This window comes from Sorex araneus, chromosome 2 (genome assembly GCF_027595985.1).
Source record: "Sorex araneus isolate mSorAra2 chromosome 2, mSorAra2.pri, whole genome shotgun sequence".
NCBI classification, from domain to species: domain Eukaryota; kingdom Metazoa; phylum Chordata; class Mammalia; order Eulipotyphla; family Soricidae; genus Sorex; species Sorex araneus.
In genome coordinates this window covers 245653014-245669095 of record NC_073303.1, presented here as the reverse complement: position 1 = coordinate 245669095, position 16082 = coordinate 245653014, and the positions used below count along the sequence as shown (strand labels likewise).

The 16082-nt window shown below is 39.4% G+C and overlaps 1 protein-coding gene across 1 annotated transcript; it reads left to right on the top strand.

Annotated features, from left to right (window-relative positions):
* Positions 1–14538: 14538 nt before the first annotated feature.
* LOC101557636 (olfactory receptor 7A5-like) lies at positions 14539–15474 on the top strand. The gene has a single exon (XM_004614994.1). It carries the CDS (start codon positions 14539–14541, stop codon positions 15472–15474), a length of 936 nt encoding a protein of 311 aa, XP_004615051.1.
* Positions 15475–16082: the final 608 nt, after the last annotated feature.

Here is a 16082-nt window from a genome sequence, read left to right as displayed (position 1 = left end):
TACTGGGAAATGGTTGGAAGCTTGCTACGTGTGTGGGGTGGGGGGCATGGAGGGCAGGGAGGGAGGGCAGTTAGGATGGAGAAGTATGACAATAATAGACAATAATAATTAGAAATGATCACTCTGGATAAGAATTTAGCGTGAAACTAGGTAAAGGAATATACGTCATAACCTTGCAATACCTATATTGCAAACCATATTGCCCAAAAGAAGAGAGAGAGAGAGAGAGAGAGAGAGAGGAGAGAAAGTGCCTGCTGTAGAGGCAGATGAGGGAGAGGTGGGAGGAGGGAAACTGGGGACATTGGTGGTGGGAAATGTACACTGGTGGAGGGACAGGTGTTTGAACATTATATGACTAAAACCCAATTATAAACAACTTTGTAACTGTGTATCACACTGAGACGTAATTAAAAAATAATTAAATTAAAAATTTTAATAGAAGACTTTCCAAATGAACTTCTCATTGCATTGGGTTTTGAAAGTGTAGTGCAATTCTTTTGGAGTCTCTAGGCCCTTCTGATGATGAGCCAGAAAGCCTAAGTCTGTTCACTAACCTGCTTCTACCCTTGACATATATAATTTGTGTGTTGTTTCTCGAGCTCTGACCACACGTAACACTGTCTGGCTTATCCAAATACTCAACTCCCAACAGTGTGGATCCTGGATTCCCATTTCATCATCCACTTACTTGACTGCTCCAGTATATAGATTTCAGAATATGAACCCATGCCATGGAAACATGCAATTTTACATTTGCACTAATTCTGTGCAGTTAAAGTTAATCTATTATCACTTCTTCCATTTCTGATGTTGCTTCATCTAGAACTGTTCCCTAAGTCCCTTGGGGCAGTTCTTTCAGATGTTTGTAATATAATTAGATTGTTGTCCCACATTAGTCACTACATTTATTCTTTAAAAAAATTCTTAAAGCCACCTTGATTTACAAAGTTGTTCATTATAAAGTTGATTCAAGCATTTAGTGTTCTGACACCACCAGGGTGACCTTTCCTCCAACAATATCCCAGTTTCCCTACCAGTCCCAACCTGCCCCCTTCGGCGCATGACAAATTTACTTCATGTTGCTTATTCCAACAAAACTTTAAGAATTTGGAAATAGACCTGTTGGAATGGCATCATTAGATCACATGTTTTCTATTGTCGATAACAAAGAGCATATGGTGTTGTCCGGTCTCCCAAGCGGCCACCCAGTTTTTTTGGGATTCTGGTCTGACTGTTGGGGGAAAAACTAAAAATAATGATAGTGAGTTTTCTGCTGAAAATCGAATGTAATCAAAGTAAGGAGAGAGTAAAGTGAAAATCATCTGCCACACACAGGCAGAGGGAGAGTGGGGGGGTATGCTGGGGTTCTTGGTGGTGGAACATGAGCACTGGTGAAGGGACGGGTGTTTGATCATAGTGTGACTGAGACTTGATCCTAAAATCCCTGTAACTGTTCTCATGGTGACTCAATTAAAATAATAAATAAACTATTAAGAATTGGAAAATAGAATGATCAGAAAATAAAACAATAGGGGCTGGAGTGATAGTAGAGTGGGTAGGGCATTTGCCTTGCACGTGGCCAACCTGCGTTCGATACTCAGCATCCCATATGGTCCCCCAAGCGCCGCCAAGGAGTAAATCCTGAGTGCAGAGCCAGAAGTAACTCCTGAGCATTGCTGGGTGTGGCCCAAAAGCAAAATAAGTAAGTAAATAGCACTGTAGCACTGTCATCCCATTGTTCATCGATTTGCTCCAGCAGGCACCAGTAATGTCTCCATTGTGAGACTTGTTCTTACTGTTTTTGGCAAATCAAATACTCATCGATTTGCTCCAGCAGGCACCAGTAATGTCTCCATTGTGAGACTTGTTCTTACTGTTTTTGGCAAATCAAATACTCCACGGGTAACTTAAATAATAAATCAATAAGGGTCAATTAGTGATTACTATATGATTTTGACCTATATCACTGTCATCCCGTTGCTCATCGATTTGTTTGAGCGGGCACCAGTAATGTCTTTCATTGAGAGACTTATTGCTACTGTTTTTGGTATATCCAATATGCACAGGTAGTTTGCCAGGCTCTGCTGCATGGGCTCAATACTCTCGGTAGCTTGCCGGGCTCTCCGAGAATGGTGGAGGAATCAAACTCGGGTCGGTCTTGTGAAAGGTGAATGCCCAATTGCTGTGCTATCGCTCCAGCCCTTGACCTATGTAAATAAGAAAATTAGAACCATTTAATACAAGATAAAAATGTCTATTTTCATTTACATATACATATTTTCAAATTCTGGAATCTAAAGTGTGTTATATTAAATTCCATTTTATATATGTTTCTCGTTGTGGTAATAATCATATCCTACCTGGCATTAATAACACATTTATTTATTTATTTATTTATTTATTTATTTATTTATTCTTTTTGGGTCACGCCTGGCAATGCTTAGGGCTGACTCCTGGCTCTGCACTCAGGAATCACTCCTGGCAGTGCTCGAGGAACCATATGGGATGCTGGGAATCGAACCTGGGTTGGCTGCGTGCAAGGCAAACGCCCTACCCGCTGTGCTATCGCTTCAGCTCCTAATAACACTTCTAAACCAATTACGTGGCCTATATATGTAAATTTTCCCCTTACACTTTATATTAAACACTGATGTTTACAAAGTTGCTCATGATGATTCGTTCCAGGCATTCAATATCCTAACACCAGTCCCACCACTATTACACCTTCCCTCTACCATTGTCTCCAATTTTCCTAACCACCCTTAAGCCTGTTCTCATAGCAGGCCCTCAGTAATTTATTTTATAATGCCTGTTATCAATAATTCTCCAACAGAATGATCAAAAGATGTTTCCTTAGAAGAAAGTTAACACAACATTTCTTCTTTTGGCTTACAGCATTACTCTTTGTGGCACCAGTTCAATGGGTTTTCGATAAATAATGTTGTGTTCTTGATAACGTTATCACTGGGAATTTCCTAAAGAATCTGAATGATCCTTTGTGCTTATCAACTCTTTTTCTTTGCCTGTAAGGTCCTGGGGACCACTGCCAAGTTTTATTTTCTAGGTTGTCATGGAATAGTAATTATATACGATACATAGACCTATATTTATCCACTTACCTAATGAGGGATCTTTGAATGACTCCAAATTTTGGAGATTATGAATAAAGATGTCATAACCATGTGTTTTGCAGGATTTTCAATGCATTTTAAAAATAACTTTGCATTATGACCATACATGTTTCAGGTGTCTGTCATTATTAATCAACATCTATAAATAATACAGTGATTTTTAAAATTTATTTTAAAAATAAATTTATTTAATGCTATATTCCTCATGGGGAAAGTGCTTGACTATCTAGAAATACTGTGTTTTGTTTTGTAAGAACCTGTAAAATATTCTTTCAAAGTGATTGGACTAGTTTTTACTGAGATTACTGATGAATAAGAACTTCTGTCACTTCATGTTCTGTCACCAATTAATATGTCTGGGTTTTTGACTTTTAATATTTTCAGTGGGTCTGAGGTCTTATTCAATGTGACAAATCTTAATTTTCTAAGGAAAATGATGTTGAGAATGATTCTAGATGTTTATTTACCTTAAGTATATATATATATTTTTACTGGTACCAGCCACTTTATTTAATTAATTTTTTAATTAATATTTTTATTAAATCACCATGTGGAAAATTACAAAGCTTTCAGGCTTAAGTCTCAGTTTTACAATGCTCAAACAACCATCCCTTCACCAGTGCACATATTACACCACCAAAAAACCCCCAGTAACCTCCCAACCCCCACCCCCCAAGCCCCCCACCCCCGCCTGTGTAACTGAAAATTTCGCTTTACTTACTCTTTACTTTGTTTACAATCAATATTTCAACAAAAAAACTCACTATTATTATTTGGAGTTTCCCCCCTAGAATCAGACCTGAAGAGATATGAGGTCGTGGATTTTGGTTTTGGATTTCTGTATTTTAGTAAAAAAGTCCAGGGAAATTTCTGGCAGAAATTGGATCATTGCAAGCTTGTACCTCTCATTAGTGGTCCTCATAAGTTGGTCACCATGCCCTTCCTCCCGCCCTCCCCCGCCCAATCCCCGGCAAGGAAAAGGCGAGAGAGAAAAACCTTTCCCCTCCTGCGCAGGCATGGGGCCGCGACTTAGTTCGAAGTCTAGAGACATTTCTGCAAGAAGCTACCAGTACCAAAAGTAGTTTAGCTGGCCTCTGGAATCATGCTGGTGCAGCTGCGGAGAGGTCATACATGTGAGTATATATATTTTTTTGTATAAGGAATTTATTCATAGATCTTTTGCTCTTTTAAAAATTTAGTTATTTATTTTTCTCTTGTTGAGGTGGGCTGGAGTGATAGCACAGCGGGTAGGGCATTTGCCTTGCACTCAGCTGACCCAGGTTCGATTCCTCCGCCCCTCTCGGAGAGTCCAGCAAGCTCTACTGAGAGTATCTCACCCGCACGGGCAGAGCTTAGCAAGATACCGGTGGCGTATTTGATATGCCAAAAACAGTAACAGCAAGTCTCGCAATGGAGATGTTACTGGTGCCCACTCGAGCAAATCGATGAACAACGGGACAACAGTGCTACAGTGCTTGTTGAGGTGTAAGAGTTGTTTGCATATTTAAGATACAATATCTTTATCTATTTGGAAAACTTTGTCATTTTGGCTTTCTTAAAAATACTTCTTTTTACTTAATTAAAAAATAAAGATATTTTATTTTCACGAAGCACACCTTATTAGTTTTTTGTCTAGAAGATTCATATGGAATTGTAGTCTGAGTTGTTTGGTCGTTTTCTATGTTAGTTATTAAAAATCATCATTTTTTTCTATAGTATAACTCTTCCAAGTTTCATCTATATTGTTGTTGTGGTCAAATTTCAGTTTCCTTCCAGCAGAGAAATATTACACTGTGTAGAACACATCTCCATGATCCAGGTATCCAGTGATAGACATCCAACTGTGGCCAGCAGAGAAGAAAAGGACATCAGTGAAGAATACAGGCGGATGGGTTGGTTGGACAGGATGAAAGCATTATTCCAATATTATGGAGGGTATGGCATGACACACTGCTGGAGAGGTTTGAAATTATACTCCTAACATGTGATGTTGTAAACAATTATTGCCTTAGTTAAAACAAAAAACAGTCAATAAATCAAATAAACTCACTACCAAAACCAAGACCTTTAGATTTTCTACTCTCTTTTCTTATAAAAGTTGGAGAGTGCTGTATTTTTTACTTAAGTATGTGCTACATTTTTAATCGCTTTGTTTAAGCTTTGTGTTGTGATCGTTTTGTTTGTATGTATGTGTTCCAATGTCAGAAAACTGAATTCCCTTTTTTTGTCACAAATACGTTGCCTCTATCTGTGCAGATCTTTTTGTAGGGTATTCTCTTTTGTCTGTGAATTCTTGAGTCTCTTCTTTTGCCGATGTTACTCTCTTGATGAATGCTGCTTTGTGAAAAGTACTAAATTGGATTGCGTAAGTTCTAAGACTTAGTTCTGTTTACTCTGTGAGTTTGTTAGTTATTCTACTCTTTTTATTCTCCATGTAAACTTCAGTTTATTTTTACCTACAAATAGTCTGCTGGACTGTTTATTGGTGATGCATTGGATGTGTGAACAAGTTAAGAAAATTGTAATCTTACAGGATTGGTGCTTCCTATTCAAAATATCAATGACTTCTATCCACTTAGACTTTGTTTGATTCATTTGTTGTACTGATAATTTTCTGTCCATATATTCTGTAGAATGCTTGGTAGAATGATATCTAAGGATTTCAATTTTGGGTTCTCTCAAAAACCAGATTTTTGTTTCAAGTTATAATTGTTCATTTTTGACATGTAACTGAGTATTTATTATGGATCTTGTTCCTCCCAGGATTACTATATAAGCTTATTAGTTCTGTGGCATTTTTATTAAATTATTTGCTGAATACTTTCCTATGTAGAGTAGCCTCTATTCTCTGAACAAGAATAACTATTTCTAACAACTTTGTCTGTATAAGTTTACTTCACTTTATTGTATTATTACACAAAGTGGAAGTACAGAATGATGTTAAATAGAATGAGTGATTAAGATTATTGGTACTTCTATCTAAACTTATGGAGAAAAGAAGTTGTTTCTCACCATAAGGCATGATACTAACCATAGGATTATGAATATAATCTTTCTTTTATTATTATTATTTTTAAATTTTATTGAATCACCGTGAGATAGTTACAAGCTTTCATGTTTGGGTTACAATCTCACAATGATCAAACACCCATCCCAACACCAGTGCACATTCCCCACAACCAATATCCCAGGTATACCCCCATTTCCCACCCTCCCCTTACCTCTATGGCAGACAATATTCCCCATACTCTCTCTCTACTTTTGGGAATTATGGCTTGCAACACAGACACTGAGAGGTCATCATGTTTGGTCCTTTATCTACTTTCGGCATGCATCTCCCTCCCAACTCGTTCCTCCAGCCATCATTTTCTTAGTGATCCCTTCTCTAGTCCATCACCTTCTCCCCACCGCTTATGAAGCAGGCTTTCTGCTATGGGGCAATCGCCCTGGCCCTTGTATCTACTGTCCTTGGATGTCAGCCTCATGTGATGTGATTTTATACTCCACAAATGAGTGCGGTCCTTCTATGCCTGTCCCTCTCTTTCTGACTCATTTCACTTAGCATGATACTCTCCATGTCTATCCATTTATAAGCAAATTTCATGACTTCATCTCTCCTAACAGCTGCATAGTATTCCATTGTGTAGATGTACCAAAGTTTCTTTAACTATTAACTAGTCATCTGTTTTAGGGCACTCAGGTTTTTTTCCATATTTTGGCTATTGTGAACAGTGCTGCAATGAATATATAGGTACAGATGTCATTTTTACTGTGCTCTTTTGCATCCTCGGCATATATTCCCAAAAGTGGTATTGTGGGGTCATATGGAAGCTCAATTTCTAGTTTTTGAAGGACTGTCCATATTGTTTTCCAAAAATGCTGGACCAGTCAGCATTCCCACCAACAGTGAAGGAGTGTCCCTTTTTCCCCACATCCACGCCAGCACTGGTTGCTTTTGTTCTTTTGAATGTGTGCCAGTCTCTGTGGAGTGAGATGATATCTCATTGTTGTTTTGATTTGCATGTCCCTGATGACTAGCATGTGGAGCATTTTTTCATATGCCTTTTAGCCATTTGTATTTCTTTTTTGAGGAAACTTCTGTTCATTTCTTCTCCCCATTTTTTGATGGGGCTGGAGGTTTTTTTCTTATACAATTCTACTAGTGTCTTGTATATCCTAAATATTAATCCCTTATCAGATGGATATTGGATAAATATTCTTTCCCATTCTATGGGCTCTTTCTGTATTTTGGTCACTGTTTCTTTTGAAGTGCAGAAGCTTCTTAGTTTTATGTAGTCCCGTTTGTTTATGTTTGCTTCCTTTTGCATGGTCAGTGCTGTTTCGTCCTTAAAGATGCTTTTAGCTTCAATGTCATGGAGAGTTCTGCCTACATTTTCTTCTATGAACCTTATAGATTCATGTCTGATATTGAAGTCTTTAATCCACTTTGATCTGACTTTTGTGCCTGGCCTTAGACAGAGGTCAGAGTTCATTTTTTTGCAGGTAGCTATTCAGTTTTCCCAGCGCCACTTGTTGAAGAGGCTTTCCTGTTCCACTTTGCATTTCTTGCTCCTTTGTCAAATATTAAGTGGCCATTTACTTGGGGGTCTGTGACAGGATATTTAACTCTGTTCCATTGGTATGCAGGTCTGTTTTTATCCCAATACCATGCTGTTTTAATGACTACTGCTCTGTAGTAGAGTTTGAAGTTGAGGAAGGTAATACCACCCATTTATTTCCCAAGGATTGCTTTAGCTTTTCGTGGGGGTTTATTGTGACATATAAATTTCAAGAGTGTTTTGTCTATTTCTTTGAAAAATGTCACGGGTATCCTGATAGGGACTGAATTGGGCAGTATTGACATTTTGATAATGTTAATTCTCCCTATCTGTGAGCAGTTGATGTGTCTCCATTTCGTATTGTCCTCCTTTATTTCTTGAAGTAGTGTTTTGTAATTTTCCTTGTATAGGTCCTTCACCTCTTTGGTTAAGCTGATTCCAAGGTACTTGATTTTCTGAGGTACTATTATGACTGGGATTTTTTTTTAATGTCTCTTTCTTATCTTTCATTATTTGTATATGAGAAAGTCATGGACTTTTGGGTATTGATTTTGTAGCCTGCCACTTTACTATATCGACTTATTATTTCTAGGAGCTTTTCTGTAGTTTTTAGGGTTTTCCAAGTATAGTATCATATCGTCTGAAAATAGTGATAACATAATCTCTTCCTTTCCTATCTGTATGCCCTTGATATCTTTTTCTTGTCTAACTGCTATGGCCAGGACTTCCAGTACTGTATTGAATAGGAGTGGTGAAAGTGGGCAACCTTGCCTTGTGCCTGATCTTGGAGGGAAGACTTTCAGTTTTTCCCTATTGAGAATGATACCTGCCGTGGGCTTTTTGTAGATGTCTTTGACTATATTAAGGAAAGTTCCGTTGATGCCTATTGTTCTGAGAGTTTTCATCATATTTGAATCCTGTCAAATGCTTTCTATGCATCTATTGAAATGATCATATGGTTTTTATTATTTCTTTTATTGATATGATGAATTATATTGATTGACTTGTGAATGTTAAACCATTCTTGCATCCCTGGGATGAATCCTACTTGGTCATGGTGTATGATCTTTTTGATGAGTCGTTGGATTCTATTTGCTAATATTTTGTTGAGGATGTTTGCGTCTGTGTTCATCAGGGTTATTGGTCTGTAATTCTCTTTCTTTGTGGTATCTTTGTCTGCTTTTGTTATCAGGGTAATATTTGCTTCATAGAAACTGTTTGGAAGTGTTTTTGGTATTTCAATTTCCTGGAAAAGCTTAAAAAGGATTGGGAGTAAGTTCTCTTTAAAGGTTTGAAAAAATTCACTAGTAAATCCATCTGGGCCAGGACTTTTGTGCTTGGGGAGACTTTTTTATTACTGTTTCAATTTCCTTGATGGTGATAGGTCTGTTCAGGTATTCCAGGTCTTCTTGGTTCAGTCTTGGGAGGCTAAAGGAGTCTAGGAATTCATCCATTTCCTCGAGGTTTTCATGTTTCATGGCATAAAGATTCTCAAAGTAGTCTCTGAGGATTCTTTGAATTTCTGTTGTAATGTCCCCCTTTTAATTTCTAATTTGGTTTATTAGGGTTTTCTCTCTCCCTTTTTTGTGAGTCTTGCTAGAGGTTTATTGATCTTGTTTATTCTCTAAAAGAACCAGCTCTTGGTTTCATTGATCTTTCGGCTTTTTTTTTGTTTGTTTGTTTGTTTTGCTTTTTGGGTCACACCCAGCGATGCTCCGGGGTTACTCCTGGCTTTGCACTCAGGAATTACTCCTGGCGGTGCTTGGGGGACCATATGGGATGCCGGGGATCGAACCCGGGTCGGCCGCGTGCAAGGCAAACGCCCTACCCGCTGTGCTATCGCTCCGGCCCCCATCGGCTTGTTTTTTTGGTTTCCATCTCATTAATTTCTGCCCTGAGCTTTATTATTTTCTTCCTCCTGTTCGGATTGGGCTCCTTTTGTTGGTCATACTCCAAGCTCTTAGGCTGTGAGGTTAGGTTACTTAAGTGGGCTTGCTCCTCCTTCCTGAGGAATGTTTGTAGATCTATGAACTTTCCTCTTATACAGCTTTTGCTGTGTCCCATATGTTTCGGTAACTTGTGTCCTTATTGTCAGTCGTTTCCAGGAATCTTTTGATTTCCTTTCTAAGCCACTCATTGTCCAATAGTGAACTGTTTAATTTCCAGGTGTTTGATTTCATTTTCTGTTTGTGTGTGTGATTTATTTCTAATTTCAGCGCATCGTGGTCTGAGAAGATCGTTGATACAATATCTATCTTCTTCATTTTATGGAGGTATGTTTTGTGGCTTAGCGTGTGGTCTACCTTGGAGAATGTTCCATGCACACTTGAGAAGAATGTATATTCAGCTTTTTGAGGATGAAGTGTCCTGTATATATCTACTAAATCCTTTTCTTCCATTTCTTCCCTCAGATGCTGTATGTCCTTGCTAAGCTTGAGTCTGGTTGATCTATCAAGAGGTGATAAAGTGGTGTTGACGTCTCCCACTAGTATTGTGTTGCTATCGATGTCTTTCTTCAAGTCTATGAGTATGAGTATTTGTTTTAAGTACTTTGCTGGTCCTTCACTAGGTGCATATATGTTTAGTATTGTTAGTTCTTCCTGTTGTACAGATTCCTTTATCAATAAGAAATGATCTTCACTGTCTCTTGTGACCTTCTTCAGTCTGAAATCAATGTGGTCTGATACTAAGATGGCTACCCCAGTTTTTTTATGGGAGTTGTTCACCTGTAGGATTGTTTCCCAGCCTTTGACTTTGAGCCTTTCTTTGCTCTGACTGTTGAGATGTGTTTCTTGCAGGCAGCAGAATGGTGGGTTCAACTTTCTAATCCATCCTGCCACTCTGTGTCTTTTTATTGGTGCGTTTAACCCATTGACAGTGAGAGAGATTATTGTAATAGGGTTTTGTCCCATTTTTCTGCTGAAATTTGGTGTATTTGAGGGTCCTGTCTTGTTTTAAAGTAGCCCGTTCAGTTGTTCTTATAACCATGGTTTTGAGTGTGTGAAGTTCTTGAGCTGTTGTTTATCTGTGAAACTGTGTTTTTCCTTCTGTTATGAATGAGACTCTAGCTGGGTAAAGTATTTTTGTTGAGGCATCTATTGCATTGAGTTTTTTCACTTATCCCACCACTGTTATCGGGCCGTTGAGGGTTTCATCAGACAAGTCGGCCGTGAATCTTAAGGATGCTCCTTTAAGGCCATTTCTTTCTTTGATCTTGCTGCTTTCAGGATTTTGTCTCTATCTAAGGTTTTGGTCATTGTGATCAGGATGCATCTTGGGGTATTTTTATTTGAATTTCTTCTAGATGGCACCCTTCGGGCCTCCTGAATGTGGTCACATGTTTTCTTCAGCTCTGGGAACATCTTAGCAATGATGTCTTTGACAGTTTCTTCTTCATCAGGGTTTTCTTCCTGTCCCTCTGGGACTCCAATAATTCTTATATTACTCCACTTGACTTCATCTCGATCTTCTCTTGCCATCTGTTCCCAGATTGTGAGTCTCTTTCCCATTTTCTGTTCTTTTCTAGAGAGCCTCTGGACTTCATCTTCGAGCTCACTGATTCTGTCCTCAGTAGCTGTTACTCTGCTGCTGAGGCTATCCAGTGAGTTTTTTAATTCGCCTACCAGGTTTTTCAGGTCTGACATTTCCGTTTGTATTTTTCGCATTTCTACCTTCAAATCTTCTTGTATTTTATTGATATTGCTTTCCATTGTTTCTTTTAGCTCCCTAAACATCCTCAGTAGCTCCTTTCTAAATTCCTTGTGAAAGAGGTTGCATAGCACTTCATTGCTGTTGGGATTTTTCTGGGCTAGCCTCTTCAACAAGTAAGCTTGGTGGGGATCTGCATTGCTTTACCATTGTGACCTATGTGGCTCAGCCCTTCACACTCACTTTTTATGGTGCAATATTAATTTAGGTGGGCTTAATGAGATATTGGCTAATGTGTTTCTTTTGGTTAAGCTAACCTGGTGAAAGTTCCAGCTAACAGGGTAACTTCTGGTTCTTGTGGGATATGGAGGGAGGAGAATAACTAGCGGCTGCGTTAGTGGCTGCAGCTCTGGGCAGGAGCCCTGACCCAGGCTGGTACCTGGGTAGGGTGGCAGACGAGTGGGTGGAACGATTCAGCTTTGGATGCCGCGCCGTTTCCCTCAATTCCCATTCCCCGAAGACCAAGGGTGAAAACCGGCTTTCCTGGGAACTAGGTCAAAACGCAGCTCCGTGAAGGAGCCCTGACCTGGGCTGGTATCTGGATAGGGTGGCCATGAATATAATCTTTATCAAGTTGAGGACTGGTCTATTCCTGATAGAGTTGTAATCAGAGTACTGAATTTTGTCTTATCTCTAGATCAATTGATGTGATTTTCTTTTATCAGTCTATTGTTATGGTGAATGGTGTTGGCTTTCTAATGCTTATTTAGACTTGCTTACAATGAATAAACTTACCTGGTTTGCTATAAAATTCTCTGTAGGTCATGCTGATATCGAATTTTACATGACTGTAATTTCTTTACCTATCTTGAGAGTTAGGAAATGGTGAATTCATAGATGAGTTAGGAAGAAGTTTTGTTTGCTTCAAGTCTCTTGAAAAAGTTTGTTAAAATTCACTATTAATACACTGGTATATGTATCACTGTATCACTATCATCCCACTGTTCATTGATTTGCTCGAGCAGGCGCCAGTAACATCTCCATTCATCCCTGTCATTAGCTAGTGTGTTTTTTTTATTGAGGCTCTGTAATTTATAATACTTTTTTTTTAAAATGCTGACTAAAAGGCAAAGCATTTTGGCAAGGCAAGGCAAAGCCTACAAAGTACTTACACATTATATTTATTTATTTACTTACTTATTGTACTTTTGGGTCACACCCAGCACTCTCAGTGGTTACTCCTGGCTCTGCACTCAAGAATTATTCCTGGAGAGATAAGGGGACCAATATGAGATCGACCCAGGTTGCCAGGCAAACATCTTCCTTGCTATACGATTGCTCCAGTCCCAATTATTGCTGAGAGTTTGTGTGCCCACCATCCAATACCATCCCCAGAATATCTACTTCCTTCCATTAATGACAATCTTGTGTTTTAAGTATTTCCATTTTACTCTCTCTCTCTCTCTCTCTCTCTCCTCTTACCCAAAACACCTCTCTATAGATTGCCCCTGTCCTTAGATCCATGCAGAACTACCCAATGCTTAGAAACTCTTGAAATACCAGACTCAGTAGAGGAGCTTAAATCCCAGAGTCGCATCCATCATCCTGTCCTCTGCTCCCATCTCAGTTATGGGTTCTGTGCAGGAGGAAACTCTTTCATACTCTTGGTCATTGGGTGGATGTAGCTGTGTCATGGATGTCATATTTCGGTCGGCCTCGGGTGGGTAAGGAAAATTACCTCCATAAAAAGGTATTCACTGAACAGATGGCCCAAACCAAAGTTATCTTCTCCCAATAAGAAATGTAGAATTGGTACAAAACGGAAAAGGATGGAGACATTGTGGAATTTGGAGGCATTGAATTAGGTGTCGCTTACATGTGTTGTAAGTAATGAAATGCCTTCCCCATGTCTTCGAAAACAATGTTTCACACTTTCAAAGAAAGCTGGGAAAGCTCACTGGTCATGACACTGAATGCTCTGGTCTCCTGCCAGAGATGCGATTTTATATCTGCATCTGTCTCTGTGGTATTCCTCCCTGTCTTACAACACTCCTCTCAGATGGTGGCAGAAATCGTACTGTATGAGGTCATTTTTACAATGAGCTCTGGCCCAGATACCCATGTATTGGGTATCTCCTTCCCACATGGATCTATCCCATTGCCTTCACCTGTTCTCTTCACAATCCCCTGGTAATAAGGGGTCAGGCAAAGGTTTCCTCTATACTTTCCATTTTCATCAAATTCACTATTTTACTTAATAGTAATGGCCCCAATGAAATAATGTCTGCTCATTTGCCGATATTCTAAAATCACTCAATCAGAGGGTACTGACAGGGAAAATTGTTAAGGGACTGGGATTTTATTTTTCAAATTCTATTCCTCACCACCCCACCCCCAATCGAGCACGCTCTTTCCTAGCGACCATGAGTGATTGTTTAAAAATATATATTTAGAGAAAAAAAAGCCCAATCTATGTTTCAAATCAAAAGAAAAAATAAAAGTCCCTCTGGAAATATGTAGAGGGAACAATATATTTGAAAATGTTTAGTTTAGGAGCAAGGCTTATCTTTTTCCAGTACGAAGAGAAATCAGAACATACAGAAGTCTTGAAATCGTTATATTGTAGACAAATATCTATAGACTAGATAATATCACTGTCACTGTCATCCCATTGCTCATCCATTTGCTCGAGCAGGCACCAATAATGTCCCCATTGTGAGATTTGTTGATAGTATATCGAGATTTATTAAATGTGTTTGAAATAAAGTCATGTCATTGACACAATCTTATTGGTGCATGTTTGTAGCTAAATCTGCATCACTGTCGCTTCTATTCCAGCCGCCACACCAGCTCAAAACATTCAGAAGTCTTAAAATCGTCAGGTTTTAGACAAATGTCTATTTTTTTTCTTGTCCTGTTGTTCATCGATTTGCTCAAGTGGGCACCAGTAATGTCTCCATTGTGAGACTTGTTACTGTTTTTGGCATATTGAATACACCACAGGGAGCTTGCCAGGCTCTGCCACGCGGGTGAGGTACTCTTGGTAGCTTGCTGGGCTCTCTGAGATAGACTAGATAATATATTGGGATTTATTAAATGTGTTTGAAATAAAGCCATTTCATTGATACGATCTTATTGGTTGATGTTTGTACCTAAATCTGCATCACTGTCACTTTCATTCCAGCTGCCACATCAGCTCCATGGAACCTGGAAACCAAACACGTCCATTAGCATTTATTCTCCTGGGACTGTCACAGGAAGCAGAAATACAACCTCTCATCTTCTGGGTATTTCTTTCTATGTACCTGATCACCTTCATTGGAAATCTCTTCATCATTTTGGCCATAATCTCTGACCCCCACCTCCACACTCCCATGTACTTCTTCCTGTCCAACCTGTCCTTTGCAGACATCTGCTTCACCTCCACCACCGTCCCCAAGATGCTGCTGAACATGCAAATGCAGAGCAAAGCCATCTCCTACGGAGAATGCCTCACTCAGATGTACTTTTTCATGATTTTTGGAGGACTGGATAACTTCCTCCTGACCGCCATGGCCTATGATCGCTTTGTGGCCATCTGCCATCCATTGCACTACATGGTCATCATGAACCCCAAGTTGTGCGGACTCCTGCTTCTAGTATCTTGGTTCCTGAGTATCTTTGATTCTCTCTTGCATTGCCTCATGGTTTTGCGACTGTCTTTTTGTATGAACTTGGAAATCCCTCACTTTTTCTGTGAACTAAATCAGGTGCTCCGGCTTGCTTGTTCGGACACCTTCCTCAATGATGTGGTCATCTATTTTTCCGCCGGACTCCTCGGTATTATTCCACTTACAGGGATCCTTTTCTCCTACTCAAAGATTGTCTCCTCCGTTTTGAGAATTTCCTCAGCGAGTGGCAAGTATAAAGCCTTTTCCACGTGTGGGTCTCACCTTGCTGTGGTCTCCTTGTTCTATGGGACGGGACTTGGTGTGTATCTTAGTTCAGCCGCTGTTGAAAACTCCAGGGATAGTGCCATCGCCTCAGTGATGTACACGGTGGTCACCCCCATGCTGAACCCCTTCATCTACAGCCTTAGAAACAAGGATATAAAGCAGGCCATCATGAAACTCTTCCAGGAGAAACATTCCCTCTGACAGGAGTCCCCTGACCTTGATGTGATTTGCTTTTGAGCAGCAGTGCTCAAAGCCCGTGAAGAGCTAACCCAGGGATTTTTTTGTTTGTTTGTTTGTTTGTTTGTTTTCCTCTTTGGGGTCACACCTTGCAATGCTCAGGGTTGTCTCCTGGCTCTGCACTCAGGAATTACTCTTGGTGGTTGCTTGGGGGTACCATATGGGATGCTGAGAATTGAAGCCTGTCGGCCACGTGGAAGGCAAAAGCCTTACTCACTCTACTTTTGTATGGGTATTTTTGTACTGGTATTTTTGTCAGATCAGAAAGAGTTGGTTTGTGTTTCACCTTAGATGCAAAGCTCCATGTCTTCATTTTTTGTGCAATGTCAACAAAATTTCATCTGTTTTTCCTTCATAATTTTCATCTTTGTTCACTGATATCAGTAAAAAAGTCATTGAATGCACACAGGAAATTGTGTAGTTTAAAAGCTACTTACTCCTGGATTATGGGGGGTGAGGACATTTTGTCATATCAAACGTTCTAGGAGAACCAAGCTTTATTCTCTTCTTTTTCAGAAAATTTCATATCCAGAGATGGATTCACCATCTGATGAAGTTTGTCAGCATTTACA